The sequence below is a fragment of the Neolamprologus brichardi genome, chromosome 3 (genome assembly GCF_056152115.1).
Source record: "Neolamprologus brichardi isolate AB-2024 chromosome 3, ASM5615211v1, whole genome shotgun sequence".
Taxonomy (NCBI): Eukaryota; Metazoa; Chordata; class Actinopteri; order Cichliformes; family Cichlidae; genus Neolamprologus; species Neolamprologus brichardi.
The window spans coordinates 7492501-7511503 of NC_142106.1; the positions used below are offsets into that span (position 1 = coordinate 7492501).

At 40.5% G+C, this 19003-nt stretch overlaps 2 protein-coding genes across 2 annotated transcripts in view; one reads left to right on the plus strand and one right to left on the minus strand.

Annotated features, from left to right (window-relative positions):
• LOC148103302 (polymeric immunoglobulin receptor-like) overlaps positions 1-19003 on the minus strand; it is a 796664-nt gene that overhangs the window by 751879 nt on the left and 25782 nt on the right. The window contains exon 4 of the mRNA XM_087831815.1: positions 16695-17009. Coding sequence (XP_087687941.1) covers positions 16695-17009 — 315 coding nt within the window. The remainder of the gene's footprint in view (positions 1-16694; positions 17010-19003) is intronic.
• The window catches only part of LOC118456030 (cell adhesion molecule DSCAM-like), a 533233-nt gene that overhangs the window by 459845 nt on the left and 54385 nt on the right, over positions 1-19003 (plus strand). The window lies entirely within an intron of this gene.

The following is a 19003-nucleotide window of genomic DNA, read 5'->3' on the forward strand; positions in this document are numbered from 1 at the left end:
TGCTCTCCTGCACAGAAACTTTGCTCCGCCCCCTTTTCCCGGCTCTGCTGTGATTTGTGGCTGTGCGGTCACGTGACTCAGCTGCACAACGTAACCACGTGGGAGTGTTATTTCAAAATTAGCGCCAATTTCTTTTCTAGTGATGGTAAATTTGATTCTTTTTACTGAATTGAGATTTAATGAGTCACCAAAGCCAATCGCTTTTTTGAGTCATTTGATTCACTGAGTCAGTTGACCAGAAAGTTCAAAAATGTACATTTTCACTCAAACTCAATTTGTTTCTCTTTTCATGTAAATCCTACTGTTAAGATCAGTGATTCTAAAAGAAAAAATATATTTTATAGAGCAAAAAAGAGCAAAAACATTACTAAAATGAAGCAATTTCCTATCAAAATTTCTTAATAAACATTTATTTTGTTTATTTTTATTTTATTAGTATTTTCTTTAAATGTGTCAAATATATAGTTTCTCATCTAAATGTCCACTTAGCTGTGAGCCAGGGGGCGGTAACGCGCCTTAACATTGGTTGCCAACCAAGAAGAAGAAAAAGCTGTGAGCCAGGAAGGAGGGGTTGAGTGAGTGAGTGATTCGCTTACGATTCAGCACAGGAAGGGAGGGGGTGAGTAGCTCAAATGTGCTGTTAGCATGTTAGCAGAGCGATGCTACTGTGAACTGAGGAGCTATTGTCTTGATGTGAGCTTCTACTCAGGGTTTGTTCTTCCAGTTCAGAGCAGAAATTTTTTGTTAAGATACTGGATGTTGTGTTTTTCTGCTATCATGGGGCGCCCACACAAACGCAAAGCAGCAGATGAAGCATAGCTGAATATGTTTCCAAACCAACTTCATTCTAAGCCAAAGACTAGAAAATGTAGTGAAGCATATCTTCCCTTTGGTTTCACCTGCACAAGTGCCAAGGTAGGTCTCCTCAGCAGAATTGGTCTTTCCTTCGTTGGAAGCACACGCTGGGCTCTTCAAATCACAGACAAACAGGATCCCACATTCTTGATTTTTAGTTCACAAACACTTGTTTTAATGCCTAACTACTCCTGACATTTTGGAGATGTTAGCTCTTTATACACTAAAGTTGCAGTGGGATACAAATAATATCAGGCTGATCCTGCCATGATTTGTTCCCCCTGTTCAAATCAAGGACAAACAGTATCCCACAGCTGTTCATGTTTTTAAACCTATTTTGCACAGAGAGGCATTTTTTTTAATTTATTGATAGCAATGTTGAATATTATTACACAGGAAAAAAACAACTACATGTAAAATAATTATACCGTGATGCCTTTGCCTTTCAAAATAGAGGGACAGTAACTGCGTGTTTATATGTAAGCGTGTAAAACCTTAAGATAGAGACAAAATACTGTTAATCTGACTATCTGCCATTCCTCTCATGTAAACAATAACGTGACGCACAGCGTGACGTGAAAAGAGGCACATACCTTTAACTTTGCATGACAAACTCTGTATTCCTCGTCCACACGTAAAGGCAAAAAATTAGTTAAAAAATCTCAGTTTTTGGTGATTCGAAACACTGTTTATGTGTGGATGAAACAGCTGCGTTCTCAAAAATGCCCATGTAGGTGTGGACGTAGCGTAAAAGAGTTAGTAGTTAATTTTATTACTACCTGCAGATTACTTGTATTTGCTTAATTGTTTACTAAATGTTTGAGGTGTGAAATAAACCGCAATTGAGCAAAATATGGGTGTGTGTGGTTGGAGGATGTGTTAATGCATGTTTGTGTGTCACACGCGGGGGGGGGGGGGGGGGGGGGGGGGGCGCAAACATTTTTCTGTAAAACAAAGGGGGGCCCAGCGAAAAAAGTTTGGGAACCACTGCTTTAGCACATCGAACAGTCAGCCGTTCTCAGAGTCCAGGTTTAAAGGATGAAATCGTTTGTACTGATGCATCTCTCCTCTGGATAAATCTGTCCAATGACAAAAAGACTGAGGTGATGGTTTTTGGTCGCCCTAAATGTGTATTTAGATACCAGCTGATGACTGTCCCTTAATGTAATCAGAACTGAGCATAAACATAGAGGAGATTGTGCTTGTGCTGTAGCAGCACCAAAACTGTGGAACAATGTGCCTTTAGAGATAAGACAGGCCTCTTCTGTTTGTTTGTTTGATTCAAGGGCGTAGATTTGGCATGGACGGAAGAGACATGTCCCCACCAATATCCAGCGATTATTGAATTGTCTCCACCAATAATTTGATCTCTTCGAGTAAAGAAAAACAAACCCGATAGAAAGAAAAAAAAAACGATCTGTCAACGTCTCATTCACCCAGCGGTGCAGAAAGAGTTAAATTACGTTCTCTACTGGAGTCCTACCTCATGTGACAAATATGGCCAATGTGATTGGCTGAGCCTTTCAGGGAGCTCTGTTTAGTTTTAGCAGCGGCAAGCCTGCGCTGCGAGGAGGAGAGGAAGACGGCAGCAACAAGGAAGAACCTGGATATAAGAAAGTATTTTTCAAAGAAACCTGTAAGTCACTTAAAGCCAAGTTCACTCATAAAATTTGTCTGTCATAATAACGTTACAGGCTATGCTAGGCTTTGGCCCGCATCAGTTTAAAATTGTATGTAACCATGAATAACGTGTTTTGTAAACTAACTCCACAACATGCAGCACTATTAGTTCTCTCAGTCTCAGAGCAGCATTTCTAATTTTGATTGAAACTGTCAGAGAAAACGGCAGCCTCGAGCAAGCCAGGATATTAGTTTACAGAGGCTGTTAGAATTATATGTCTAACGTTAAAATGTTGGTGACACAATAAATTCATCCTAATGGCACTGACATATTCATAGGGTTAATTTTTGAGACAAATATCATGAGGTAGTCATGAGTTTGCAAATATTCCACCTTGTAGTGCAGTTTGCACAAATTGTTTTAAAAATGTACTCAGCCTACAAACATTACTGATGAGTCAAGATCTGCACAAATTGACAGAAACTGAATCAGCTGCACATTTTATTCTTATTGTCATGTATGTCCTATTTGTCAGGTGACAGTGCAGCTCTGCCATGTTGTAGCTCAGACAGAGGTGAAGAGGTGAGGTCACAGGTGACTGACTGATGATTTGGTGCTATAGATTAACTAGTATTTATCATCATAACAATTGTTAGGCTGCTGATGTAAATTGATTCATTAGTGTATATTTGACAAAGAATCTGAATTGACACGTCTCACTTTTTATATGGCACAAATCAATGTGGTATTTTATCAGGTAGCAATATGTCCTAGTGCAGTCAGAGGGGAAGAGCCAGGGCCAAAGGTGACGCACATCAGGCACATAATAATAATTTTAATCTCAGGATAAAACGCAGGTACTGGGGCTGAAAGAAGCGTCAGTGCTCTCAGAAGACTAAAAACATGGCTAAGGTTAACAATGACTCAAATGAGATTAAACAATGCTGCTGTGTGCCATGTCCACCAGGAGAGACTGGACAGTATAGATGTAAAACAAATATGCCAGCAGTTTATCTCAGTTAACAAGAGGAGAAGGCATGTGTTTGGCTCCTTCACATAGTGGACATTGAGTTGTTTTGTGAGGCACCAGTAGTCCATGTCTGTTGCTGTAACAGTAGTTCATGTTGAGAATAAAAAATCCCAGCTCACTGATTTGATCGGGGCAACAGTGTGGCTAAAATGTTGCATAATGTTGCTGAGAGATCTTTTACTTAGTGGTAATCTTAGATGAGTAGTTTTATGGACAAAAACCACCAGGTCATTCAGTTTTCCCTTAGTGCTAATGTATGAGAGATGTTGGTGTACTATAACTGAAGTAATGTTGTTAAGTCCTTAAAGTCATATTCTTTTATTGTCATGACTGTATTTGAAGCTATTTCTATTTTTGTATGATTCCTGATTTATATCAAATGTGGAAGTAAACTAAAGCCTTAAAATACTTTAGTCCAGACCTTCCCAAAGTGTGGGGCCCGCCCCCTGGGGGGGGGGGAGAGCCATTGCAGGGAGGGGGGGGGGGGCATAAAGAGGGGGAAAAAAACAAAAAAAACAACAACGCTTGGACACTGCTAGCACGGTGCACTCACACAAACGCAAAGCAGGAGATGAAGCATCTCTGAATATGTTTCCAAACCAACTTTATTCTAAGCCAAAGACTAGAAAATATGGTGAAGCAAATCTTTCCTTTGGCTTCACTTGCACAAGTGCCAAGGTAGGTCTCCCCTGCAGAATTGGTCTTTTTTTTAGCATTTTTCTGTAAAACAAAGGGGGGCCCGGCGAAAAAAGTTTGGGAACCACTACTTTAGTCAGTCATTTGTTTAATAGTAATTTAACATTATATAACTCACATATAAAACTATGAATTGTAATTTTAAATGGTTTAAAAGCATGCAGAATAGCATATGTAGGCAAGTATATTTCTCCTTTTTTTTTTTTTTTATCAAGAAGCAAAGACAAAAAGGAAAAAGAAAAAGAAACAGGGCAGGGTTGAATCATCCATCCCCACCAATGCCAAAACCAAATCTACGCCCTTGGTTTGTTTGTTTGTTTATTATTATTTGATTCTATGCTGTTTTATCTTGTTTTAAATATAGGGCTGTTTTAATTTTGATGTTTTTTGTTTTTTACCATTTTGTTTTATTCTATTGGTCCTGTGCTGGGTATTTTAAAGCGCTTTATGAATAAAAATGGTTTTGATTGGATAAAATTAAATACAAATTGTTTTCTTAGAATTTATTGTTGTGATCCAGTGTTACTCTTTTTCTCCTCCCTGTTAAGGATCTCTATGACTACAATAAAATTCCCTCCATCAATCACTGAGCTGCACTGAAGTAAAACTTAATCCTCTTAATATGACCTGCCTAATTCCAACTTTTTTTGTTATCTTCAGGCTAGAGATTTTGTAAAAACGCAGTTCCCTCACTTTCCCAATCGGCCTCCAGAAACAAATCTGAATATCATCCTGCAGACGAACCCTCATCAAAACGGACTGATAACAGCCTTGTATAAAATACTAGATGCTTTGGTCCCCAAATCCATTTCTCATATTAAGCTGAGATGGGAGGAAGAGCTACAGATAACCCTGCCAGAACAGCAGTGGGATTCTGCTTTGAAATTGATTGACTCGTCCTCAATTTGTGCTCGTCATGCTTTGATTCAATGCAAGGTGGTCTATAAAGTACACTATACAAACGCAAAATTATCTAAAATCTATCCAACCATTAGTGATGCCTGTAGCAGATGCGGACTATCGCCTGCCAACCATGTCCACATGTTTTGGTCTTGTTCGAAACTGAGTGCATTTAGGAGGAATATATTTGACACACTTAGCCAAGCATATGGCCAGACTGTCCCTCCTAACCCACTCTCTGCAATTTTTGGCACTCCTCCCGACTTGAACTCATCTGGCCCCCTCAAACAGGCCCTAGCCCTTACCACTTTACTAGCTCGGAGGCTTATTCTGTTGAAGTGGAAGCTTCCCCACCCCCCAACTCATGATTATTGGGTGAGAGATGTACTCTTTAACTTAAAGTTGGAAAAACTTAGATTCTCTCTAAAAGGTTCTATTAGCGCATTTAACTATATATATATATATATATATATATATATATATATATATTTTAGGGGTGCAACGATACACAAAATTCACGGTTCGGTTCGGTTCGATACTTTGGTGTCACGGTTCGATATTTTTTCGATACAAAAAAAATGTTCATGCCTTTTTATTAATTTGTCATTTATTAAATTTTCACGGCACATTCTGCACCACATCTCTGTGCGTTCATCATTTGTTTGAAGCCAGCTCACCTCCTGCAACCACTTTTCCGAGAATACGCGCTTCTTTTGTGGTTCGGACTCCTGACATTTCTTTGGAGGTGGAGGAACATCACAGTAATTGCTTAAAGGAGCTTCTTCGACATCTTTAAGAGTTCTAAACAAATGTCTGTCCTCCTCCTGAAAATCTTATGTACGCAAACACGCGTTGCAACTTCTTATCTTGTGCGGGTTTTTATTTTGACAGCGAATGCGCACCTGCGGACCACTTATGTGCAGCCCTGGTTATTTAGCTCGTCATATTGCAACCACAGAAATTCTTTTGTCCATGAAACCATAAAGCTGCACTTTCTTTTTGCCTTATAGTCTGATTTGTCATAACTTTTCCGTTTTGTCACTTCTTCACCCTGACCTGTCTTATTTGGCTCAGCAGAACTAAAATACAGTGGGGCAAAAAAGTATTTAGTCAGCCACCGATTGTGCAAGTTCCCCCACTTAAAATGATGACAGAGGTCAGTAATTTGCACCAGAGGTACACTTCAACTGTGAGAGACAGAATGTGAAAAAAAAATCCATGAATTCACATGGTAGGATTTGTAAAGAATTTATTCGTAAATCAGGGTGGAAAATAAGTATTTGGTCACCTCAAACAAGGAAAATCCCTGGCTCTCACAGACCTGTAACGTCTTCTGTAAGAAGCTTTTCTGTCCCCCACTCGTTACCTGTATGAATGGCACCTGTTTGACCTCATCATCTGTATAAAAGACACCTGTCCACAGCCTCAACCAGTCAGACTCCAAACTCCGCCATGGCCAAGACCAAAGAGCTTTCGAAGGACACCAGGAAAAGAATTGTAGACCTGCACCAGACTGGGAAGAGTGAATCTACAATAGGCAAGCAGCTTGGTGTGAAAAAAATCAACTGTGGGAGCAATCATCAGAAAATGGAAGACATACAAGACCACTGATAATCTCCCTCGATCTGGGGCTCCACGCAAGATCTCATCCCGTGGGGTCAAAATGATCATGAGAACGGTGAGCAAAGATCCCAGAACCACACGGGGGGACCTGGTGAATGACCTGCAGAGAGCTGGGACCAAAGTAACAAAGGTCACCATCAGTAACACACTACAACGGCAGGGAATCAAATCCCGCAGTGCCAGACGTGTTCCGCTGCTGAAGCCAGTGCATGTCCAGGCCCGTCTGAAGTTTGCCAGAGAGCACATGGATGATACAGCAGAGGATTGGGAGAATGTCATGTGGTCAGATGAAACCAAAGTAGAACTTTTTGGTATAAACTCAACTCGTCGTGTTTGGAGGAAGAAGAATACTGAGTTGCATCCCAAGAACACCATACCTGCTGTGAAGCATGGGGGTGGAAACATCATGCTATGGGGCTGTTTTTCTGCCAAGGGGACAGGACGACTGATCCGTGTTAAGGACAGAATGAATGGGGCCAAGTATCGTGAGATTTTGAGCCAAAACCTCCTTCCATCAGTGAGAACTTTGAAGATGAAACGAGGCTGGGTCTTCCAACATGACAATGATCCAAAACACACCGCCCGGGCAACAAAGGAGTGGCTCCGTAAGAAGCATTTGAAAGTCCTGGAGTGGCCTAGCCAGTCTCCAGACCTCAACCCCATAGAAAATCTGTGGCGGGAGTTGAAAGTCCGTGTTGCTCGGCGACAGCCCCAAAACATCACTGCTCTTGAGAAGATCTGCATGGAGGAATGGGCCAAAATACCAGCTACTGTGTGTGCAAACCTGGTAAAGACCTATAGTAAACGTTTGACCTCTGTTATTGCCAACAAAGGTTATGTTACAAAGTATTGAGTTGTATTTTTGTTATTGACCAAATACTTATTTTCCACCCTGATTTACGAATAAATTCTTTACAAATCCTACCATGTGAATTCATGGATTTTTTTTTCACATTCTGTCTCTCACAGTTGAAGTGTACCTCTGGTGCAAATTACTGACCTCTGTCATCATTTTAAGTGGGGGAACTTGCACAATCGGTGGCTGACTAAATACTTTTTTGCCCCACTGTATATATCCTGCTGCTTTTACACACGCACTAACATAACGCTCAGCGATTCTCTGCGCGATCAACCTCTCACATGTTTAAGCTGCGGGAGATTTCACTTGTCGTGTTTGCATAGTAAGCTAACGATTGATAAGACGATGTCAGAGGAATTGGTGCGCAAATTATCATCACTCACCAATCAGTACTGTCGCTCTCTATACACAGTTCACGCGATTGCAAAGTGAAAGCAAAAAACAAGCGCAAATTCAAACGCGATTTCAGTATGTCACATATTGACAGTGGCCGATGCCAATGACATAATTACCCAGCTACATTTCCGAAAGAATGCAAAAGCATTGACATATATTTTTCCTTCCTACGATAGGCCGACGGGCAGGGCAGAGATAGATTTTGGTAGCCCGACTGGAAAAAAGCCCCAGGACGGCGGGCTAGCGATTTTGCGAGCCCTGTTTCTGATTGAGGAATCACTCATCTTTGGAAAAGAGAGTTTATTATGGAGAAATGTCTCTTTCCAAAATAAAAGCTATACTATACGCTTCTTCTGGGCTATATTCTCAGCAGCATATTAAACATATCAGGTCCCCATAAGGAGAATCATGTGCTAACGGCTGTCTAAATGACTCGGGTAAAGTTTGTAGCATGCGTGCTTGTTTTTGTCTGCTTCCACTTGTCTTTGCACTAGGATGATGTCAGAGTAAATGTGCAGTCATATTGGTTGTGTTCCCACTAGTGCTGTCAGCGTTAATCTGAAATGACGTTAACGTCACAACACGGCAAATCTCCGTTAACGAGCTACCCCGGATCGCCTCATGAGTGGGGCTGGAAGACGTCAACACATTAACGAGCTAACTGCGCTAACACACTAGTTCACACCAATTGAGCATTGCTGGCACATCCAACATACTGTTTTACTTTTGTCCATGACAGGCTTACCTTCAGGGTCATACGTCACATGAAAACCAAAATAGTTCCAAACGCCAGATCTGAATGAGGGTGGGGGAGGTTCAATTTGCCATGTTGCAACTAGCCTAGCTTCTGTCTCGCTAGCTTGCCCTGCGCTCAGTGAATCTGTGTTCGACTACTCCGCCTAGGCTGCACTGTCGAGCGCAGATCCACTGAGCGCTCAACACAGACAGCATCGTCAGAAGGAAAGTTGATAAAATAAATTAAAAATGTTGTATTGTTCGATACATATGCGTACCGAACCGAAAGCACTGTATCGAACGGTTCGATATCGATACGAGTATCGTTGCACCCCTAATATATATATATATAGATAGATAGATAGATAGATAGATAGAGATATATATATATATATATATATATATATATATATATATATATATATATCTATATCTATATATATAGATATATATATATCTATATATATAGATATATATATAGATAGAGATATATAGATATATAGAGATATAGATATATATGTAGATATAGATATATAGATATATAGATAGAGAGAGAGAGATATCTTGTCGTCAATAAACAACGTTTTGGGAGCTCTATAGTATTCAATAAGAGGACCCACCACGTCAATTTTCGACGCAAGGGGGGTCGATAAGTGAAGCAGAGGGAGCCTGACCATGCGTCACACATTTGACGAGTTGGGAGTGAGAACGTGTTGGTAATTCACTCAATAGTCAAAAAACATTAAATCATGAGACAAGAGTCAGACTACGTGTGTTGTAGCAGAGTAGTTGGGGTCAGGGATGCGGGTCCTCCCTCCTGCTGTGACGCCAGGTGCGGTCTACTTTTCTCCACCCCAGGGAAAAGGGTAACATACACACATCACAATAAAATATCATACGATATAATCACACACACGCGCGCACATGCACACTTTGAACTACACTAAAGTGTTTTAAAAACCTATGTAGTTTTAAAATTATATATTGTGAAGATTTAATAATTAGGATTAATGTGTGACCTTTCACCATGTTGTGACCTATTATCAGAAGGCAAAGCAAAGGGTTAACCTAAGGGTGTCCCTTGCACCCTGGCCTGTACCTGACCCCCCCTCTGCTGTTACTCTCTGTCCGGCTCTGTGTTGCTCTGCTGTCTGTGCTTAAGGCTGTACACCCCGGGGTTTTGCTTTGCTTGCTTTCTGCTATGTAATTCTCTTGCTAAATGTCTGTATGTATTTTTCCTGCTGTTCATATGATTCAGTGTATTAAACTCTGTTCCAAGAATTCTACTCTTTTACAGAGCATCTTTTTGAGTGTCTTGATTTTAATTGGATCTAAAAGGGTTGGATCTCCACATCGTTGGTGGGAGAAGGTTATCAGGATGGCTTCAAAATTTGCGACCACAGGCTCACAAATGACGGCTCACTTGACCGCGGTGTTCACGTTAGCATGACCTTTGCTACGGTGGACTAATAATCAAAAATAAATCTGATGTAACATGAATGTAAATACAAAGTAGGATTAAATCATTAAATGTCTTCATTCTTCAAAGATCTCCACAGAACAACAAAAATATACAAACTTAACAACAAACCACCTCAAAATAAGTATTTTAGTACCGAGGAGGCAGCATTCAACTTTTATGGAAGCAAAAAGTGCAGAAATAGGAACACAGACTGATCCAGTGGTTTTCTGGATTTTTCTGTGTGGACGCTTCATCTGATTATTGTTGTGACTTTTTTCTAAGTGATTCATTTTCCCACGCTACACCTCTACACTCAGTCTTAGGGTTCCTCCACCTGCCACACCCACTTTAACCTCTGACTACTTTTCAGAGTCCTTTTCACTTTGACTTTACTTCTGTACTTCTACTTAACTACAGATGAACTACAGAAGTGTCTGATTATCAGTAATAATCTATAATTTACTGAATAATATGGAGAATATAAAGCAGAAGCTGTGGGATGACTTACTGTAGTCAGGAGTTCAGGAGAATCCTCAGAGTTTCTGCTCCTCATCATGATGGAAACATGAAAACATGTTGAATCTCTGACCTTGAATCAGTCCAAAGCAGCCGTGAGTGTGAACCAACAGACATCATTATAATAACTCTGACATGAATCCTGATAGAAATCCTGCTCACTGACCTCTCTAACTGTAACTCTGTCACTGACACATCTGCCAACATCTGTTCCTGTAACAGCTCAGAGGACGAGTTCAGCACTTTCTCTCAGATTATCATCAGAAAAGTCAACATGACCCTGAATGTGGCACAGCAATAAACAGATTCCAAACCACAAACTCACAGACTTTGAGACTTGCTCACAGATGTCTATGAGGTGTGTGTGAAACACATTTTCAGCCTTTTATGGACACGTTTCATAAATGGTAAATGGTAAATGGTAAATGGCCTGTATTTGTATAGCGCTTTTACTAGTCCCGCCTAGGGACCCCAAAGCACTTTTACACGTCCAGTCATCCACCCATTCACTCTCACATTCACACACTGGTGGAGGCAAGCTACAGTTGTAGCCACAGCTGCCCTGGGGCAGACTGACAGACTGAAATCTGCATATTTTTCCCAGTAGAGTAAGAATCTGAATTGTTCTTCTGAAGGCCAAAATATGCCAAATAGATATAGGTTCCCAAGTCAACCATTACAGTATAACGTTCCACTTGAATCACAACAGACATTGGCTGTTTGGTATCATTGTTTGCAGCACAACCTCACATGTCTGAATTTACAGTGATTTTTTGATTTTGACATATTGATCTAAAATCAGACAAAAAACATAAAATCTGTCTAGAAAAAAGTTATATTTTTTACAGTAACAATCACAAACATGTTTAACGAATCATTTTCATAACTTGAAATGCAAATATTGTCACATGCAACGGAGTGGACTCAGGCGCAGACTAAAATTCACAGTTCAATACAGGTCTTTATTTACACAAACACCAGGTGTGATATATACACATGTGGGGGAAATCCGGGGTTCCAAGGGTTCAAACGGGAGGTCAAAGAAAGGGAATGGCTCTCTCGCACTCGTGCTCCACCTCATGGTTCCACAAACCAACTCACTCACATCCTAACGGCAGATTACAAAGGTCCAGGGTAACTGTTTACAGGAGAGGGTAGTTACAACAAGGAAACAAACTCACAAAGAACAGGTTCACGAAAGCTCGAGTCTTAACACTAACGTGTCTCGCACAATCATCTAGCGCTGAGAGAATCTGAGCCCCGGCCTTAAATGGCAAAGAAACACAACAGCAGAGTTATTGGAGACAGGTGCGTGGGCCAAAGGCAGAAGCCCACAGTGAGCCTGCCAAGGCAGAATGACAAGTGGGAGAGAGCAGCAAAACAATAAACATAGGTAGCCTTGGGGGCCGGCCGGGTAGACACAGGGACCAAGACAAATATAAATTTTAAGTTTTAAAAGCCTATGCACAAGTTTTTCAAAGTTAAATGCAGCCATTTACCTAAAAATAAACTCAAGGCATTTTTTTTTATAATCATTTCAAACTATTTACAGAACAATCAGGTGTTCTGCATCAAATAAGATGTCACACAAATTATTTATGCCACTCCAGAAAATAATTTCTGTCCACCGTAAAGGAGAACATCACAGCCTGATACCTGCAGGCCTGACAGCATGAGGTGTATCACGGTGCGTTCACACCGAACGTGATAGACGTGACCAAAAAGCGCCAGACGCCCCTAGCTGGTCGCGTGCACATTCGCACCTCAAAGCGCGTCCAAAGCGAAATGGCCGTGCTTTAAAATATGCAATTTTCGCGCGTGTGAAGCGGAAATGTGGGAGGAAGTAGTGCCAGACGGTATGTTTGCAAGACAGCAGCTGTTGATCTAGCGTTTGAAGAGAGAGTCTCCCTTCTCGATTCACTGTGCAGAGCAGAGCAGCGGCGTAAAGGACGCTTTACACATTAGTCATTACAAACATGTATTTGAAATAATATTAAGATGCTCAAACAGAAAAACATTAAACATAAATATATAAAATATAACTATTTACAGAGGGACAGGAATAAAAAGGATCCAGCTTAAAGTGGAAGAGCTTCAGGAAGAAGGAGGAGAAAAATAAGAACATTGTTTCTGCCCTGGAGAGCCTGCTGCCTCATCAGAAAACTACTGATTGCTAGAATGAAGGGCTTTGGCTGGACCTGCCCGTTTGAACTAGGTCAGAGCATCATGTCAACAGGCTCCTGATTGGTTGTTGAGGTGCGACTTGATGCTGGAGTTCAGATTTTTCCAACTCAAGCAGTAGATATGATAAGCGCGAATGCAAAAAATGCACCACGCAAACTGCAGCGTATATCTTACTTCGTGCTTCAAACGTCTTAGTCGCGCTACTTGGTTGCGTGAATCAGGCAGAAAAGTAAAGCAAATCTGCTTCTGAAGTTTCACGCGACCCCCAGTCGTGCTTCATCGCGCTCCTCCATTGACATGTAAACCTGAAGCTCAGGCCGCGTCTATGGTGTTCTGTCACTCCTCGTGTTTTCCACCTGGAGACTGTTTACACAGTAATCTGCCTTTGGTGGCTTTGTGGCAGAAACTGTGACATTCAGCAGTCGTCTCATTGTTCTGACACACAACACAAAACTATCCACTACACTACACACTAACTACACTTTAACTACACACTCCAAAAATGCTAAACATCACAAATCTCTCACAGCTCAAAACTCTCTCTCTCTCACTACCGTCACTCCTAAAACTTTCCCCTCTGCCCTAAAAAACCAAATGTCATGTTGCCATATCATTTATTGATTGGTACATTTGTCTGACAATAGAAAAGGTGTTTGTTTTTTTTGTTTTTGGAGAGTTTTCGAAGAGTACTTTCCTTAGAAAAGTCTAGAAGTAAATAAAACGATACTATTCAGGAAAAATATCGTTTTTATCATGAGACTGGTTTTACATGGCCAATCAACACAATTTAAAAACTGGTAAATAGTTTGAAATCCACACTTTTTACACAAAAATGGAGAATCAGGGTTGTCTTTGGCTGACACAGCATCTTGTTGGTATGTTATCTTAAATTGCTCATGTGATTGGTTTACCGTGACTACTTCTCTTTCTCAGCCAATCAGCAGCACTCGTGAGATTTTTTCACCCCTTCCAGCTCCCAGTAAACTGATGACAGCTTCAACCGTCTGTGTGTTGAAAAACGGTAACGTGTCTGCACTGCATTTTCTTCTTAATAATGGTAGCAGTATTGTAATGATAGAAATAGTAATTAGTTGGATTACTAGTTACTGAAAAAAGTAACGCGTTACTTTAATGCTGTCATTCCCATCAGACCTCCTCACACTTTGACTCATTGTTATTCTGAATGTTTCTATTTTTTTCTTCTCTCTGTGGTGATTCTTTGGTTTTCTTAAGTATTTCTGTTCAAGTTCAAATTTTATTCACCAGTGGAATGAAACCGCCCCCCGACCATATACACACACATACAGACATCACATGGGGATACAAGTCAGAGAACGGTTGCATTACAGAAAAAACACTGAAATGTACACTACAATGGGAAAGTACAAGAGGAAAAAAAGAGACCTCTACACATGCTGGGCTACATGAGGACAGCATGAGAACAGGAAACAAAAAAACTCCTCTGCACAGAAAGCACATAAATGTCCACAGTACAACATTATAGAGCACGTTACCAGCAACAGGGTTGGGTAGGGGATTAGGAGTAATCCCAGGCAACACAGCAGCCATCCTGCCACTGTGCCGACTCTCTAGCGCGAGCCCAGACCCGCCTCGCTTTCCCAGGAGGCAACAAGCATCAAAGGCATTGGAAGGGGAGGGGGGATGAGTGAGTGCTTATCAGTGTATGTGTGTGCGTGTCCATAGTTCAGCTGAGACAGTGTCCTCCGCCCTATCAGGCTAAGTAAACAGTCTACCAGCCAACCCAGGTGGCCTTGCATAGACTGGGAAGAACAGTCAACAGTTTAAAAGAATAAAAAGTCACTAATGGATATAAAGGACATTTTATCTGTTCAGTCTCTTCATATGTCTCATGTTCACATGTTCCATATCTTAACTGTGTGTGTACCGACAAACACGCATGTGTGGGCCTCGTCTGAGCCCTGACATTTATGGCTCAGTCACAGCACTGCTGAATGTGATGTCATCCAACAACAAATACCTGCTGTAGAGCTGCAACAAAGTCCTTCTAGAAGCAAATCCACCCACTCTGTCTACGTGGCTGTGGACACAATTTAAACACTGAGGCTTCAAAATGCAGCATCTACAATACTGTCACTGTGCCTGCATACAACTCTTATTTAGATTTGATGCAATGGTCACAATGGTGACGGGTACAATTTACTGTATCTTTACTGTGATAAGAAGCTGAAACTGTTTCAGAGCTGCTGATTGGCTCTTTGGGCCATTTACCTTCAGGTCATGGGCGAATCACTAAAGTTGTTCAGAGAGAGAAATGTGCACTGATCAAGCAAAGAAACTGAAACATTTCAGACTGAAGAAACTGAACTGTTTCCTAATTCATGTGACTCTGACCTTTGACCTGTTTATTTAATATCTTTACTAAATAATTGGAGCAGAGCTTGAAATCTTTGGCTTCCATAAGCAGTAAAAACTTTAGATTTGAAGATATAATCTCTTCAACTCGATTTCTTGTTTTCTTATTTCTTGAATTATTTTTAAGGTCAGCTTTGTTCTTGGTGCTAACAGTGAAGCTGAAGGTCAGATGTTTTGAGAACACAGGCACTGATGTCCTCCAAGGCTTTAATGTTGTTGCAAAAGTTTAGGATGATCCATAAAAAACAGGTAATATAATGGTTTTGACTGATTTTCACATTTGGTGTGACCTTCTCATGATTTTGTTCTTGGTATCTTCCATCACACTCAACATGAACATGATATGTTAAAGCCTGAGTGTCAGACTGCAGACAAAGTGAACCGATTACTCTTAAACACAGGAAAAGGAAAAAAAATACAAACCTCCATCTCTGATTTGTTGGACTGGTGGTTGTTGATGATTTCACAACATTATATGACACTGGTGATGTAATCTTCTCCATCTGCTGAAATGAGTTAAAGTAAACACTTTTATGATTTAAGAATCTAAATGGACCAAATTATGATGACAGAATGGAAACAAAATACCACAATGATTGACCTTAACATGATTTTGTTCTTGGTATCTTTCATCACACAACATGAACATGATATGTTAAAGACTGTGTGTGCTAGACCGCTAACAGACAAACTGAACCAATTACTTACTTCCTGTCTTAAACACGGGAAAAGGAAAACACACAAATCTCTATCTCTGATGTGTTTGACTGGAGGTTGTTCATAATTTGATAATTTTACTACAATGTATGTGATGACACTGGTGATGTCATCTTCTCCATCTGCTGAAATGAGTTAAAGTAAACAGTTTTATGATTTAAGAATCTAAATTATGACCACAGAATGGAAACAAAATACCACGATGAATAAGAATGAATATGTACAAACCTTCAAGTTTCCTGTGAACACATCGTCTCACCCGCAGAACCAGTAACACCAGTAGAACCACAACATAGACTGATCCAACAGGCAACAGCACAGAGAGAGGAGGAGCAGAGAGTGATGTAGGAAGAGTGATGGAGGTGGAACCAGGTGGAGGTGTGGATGTAGGTGGAGGTGTGGTTGTGTGTTTGTCTAAAACAAAGCAAACGCAGTCATTAAGTTGTCGTCACATTGTGAATGTTGAAACCTGCAGAAATACAGACAGGTGAGTGTGTCACCTGTGACAGTGATCCAGCTGTTAGTGAGGGGAGGGGTTGTGTGTCTGTGAGGGTGTGTCTCAGCTGGAGCACCCACAAAGACAACACCTGGAGAAACATCTGTCTACCTCTGACATCCACCAGCTCATCCATACAACAAACAAACATCAACAACCAGGAAGCAGCTTCACTTCTGATCACACACACACTCAACTCTACTCACTCACCTGGAGGAACAAGTAGTAAGATGATGCTGATGAGCTCCCATAGGCATGTTTCTCTCACGTCAACTCGACACTCGTATGTTCCAGCATCATTAATCGTCACATCCTTCAGAATCAAAGACACGTCTCCATCCTTCATCTGTCTGTCCTGCAGATCCACCTGGTTCTTAAAAGATGGATGCTGGTTGTCTGGAACAAAGTGACCGTCCCGGTACAAAAGCACATATTCTGACCCCAGGTCAGCTCTGCTCCACTCTACAACTCTGATGTTGTTGTTTGGAGCTCGACATGTCAGAGTGACGTCCTGTACAGACTCAGCTGTGTGCAAGTGCACCTGACTTTCAGCTCGCAGGGCTCAAATTAGAGAACCAATCAGTCATATTTGTAGGTTATTGTTACGCCCCAGTCTAGGAGTACAGAAACATAACATAAGGGTTAGAAAGGAAGTGACCCCGCCCTGGTCCCAAAAACCATACTCAGAAGCCAATCTTTGAAGTGAACGGTTGTTTATTTGTGTGTACACTGAAAAACTTTACTCTGGGATGAACAAAGCCCAAAATAACAGCGCCCCCCCCCCCCCCCCCCTCGCCCCAAAAAAAAAAAAAAAAAAAGAAAAACAACAAAAAGCTCTAGCACTATGTACAAAGCTCTGTAGGTCTCAAGAATCACACACACGAATGTCACAAAATTTGGAGGCCAAGGATGGGTCTGCTGCTGCTGTCAGTTGCTGCCGCCAACAACTGCTGGTGAGAGATGATTTAAAAACAGCCACATGATGAGGGGACCAATAACCCACCGCCAGCTCTCCAATCAGGAAGGACCTGTAGATACTTACAGACATAGCGCAGAAATAAACTCTAGACGGCCAGGCGCCATAGCAGTTATTGCCAATAACCTTCAACTATTAAAATACATTTTGCTAAAGTGACTTTAATGTCTCCTGTATTAGAACAAAATAAGAGAAAACAGATAACCACTGTTGTGATACCCTTTATCTCTCACCTGGGTTTGTTGGTTTTGTCAAGTCAATTAATACAAAGAAGGATTGGCTTTGTTGAGCTTCCTCAGTTAAATCACTAACACAGGTACACACTTAGCCTGTATTTTTGTAGGAACATTACATTCTGGCAACTTAAGCTCACCATCTGTAAACTTAACATGTGAAGTTCAAGATTACAGAAAACAAACTGAAGCAGAATTAAGAGAAACTCTATATTTGTTTCTTTATCAGTACCCGTGAGAAGACTGTTCATACTGTGTGGTTCTCTCTGCAAAGGTTTCTATCAGTAAATCTCAGAGAGACAAAGTAAACATTTACCGTCAGGTCCCGAGCTACTGCTAAAGATACTGTTACTGTGCTACGTGCATATCTTTGGAAATAATGAATTAGGTGGCAAAACTGGAGAATTAAAATCAGTTAATTAACTAAAAAGATAGAAATCAAGTAGAAAACCAAATTGAAAGGAAATATGTGTCGGTGTGTCTCCTCCTGTAATAAAGCTCCACATGTACCACTGAAAACAGTTAAATTAGTTTGAATCTGAAATCATGGCTCAAACTACTTGTTCTGAGACCATTTCTTCACTTTTCACACCAAACTGTTTAATAAGACAACCTTTACACAGAGTTCATCAAATATAACTAACGCTTTAACATTATCAGGATTTCATAATACAAACTTCAAATCAACAGGAAAACAGCTGCAGAACATGTGGATCAAAATGAATTCATTAAAAAACAACATGTGGACTTCAAGGATACAGTAAATACACTGAAGTGAAAGGAGGAGCCAAAAATTTGAAGGAATTTGAATTAAGTAAAAGTAATCACCTGTGATCTTTAAAATGGTCCTGATGTGTGCTGCTGTTTTTAACTTTCAACATTTCTTTGCTGCCACTGTGAATACAAATGTGTTCTTTGCCTACTTAAATAAAGGTTACACTGACTCACTGCTCCATCTTCTGGTAAAAACTGGCATTATATGGAAGTACAGCCCAAAACCTGTTTAGCTTGAGTTTCTTTTTTCTGGACATAAAGTCACAGCAGGTGTTGTTTCAAAGCTGGTGGACAGATTTAGTTCATTTTGGAGGATTTAAGAGCAACTGCTGTGAAATTATTTGTAGTTTTGGGAGAAAATGATTTAAGAGAAGATTTTACAACAGCAAAAGATTAAATATGAATGAAGAATTGAAATTTAACTTATGTAACACATAAAATGAATACAACTACTAAACACTACTGTGTCCTAAGGGAACAAAGAATAAAATGTAACAGGGATAACATTTTAGAGAATTAAAATCCCTCAAAGGAAA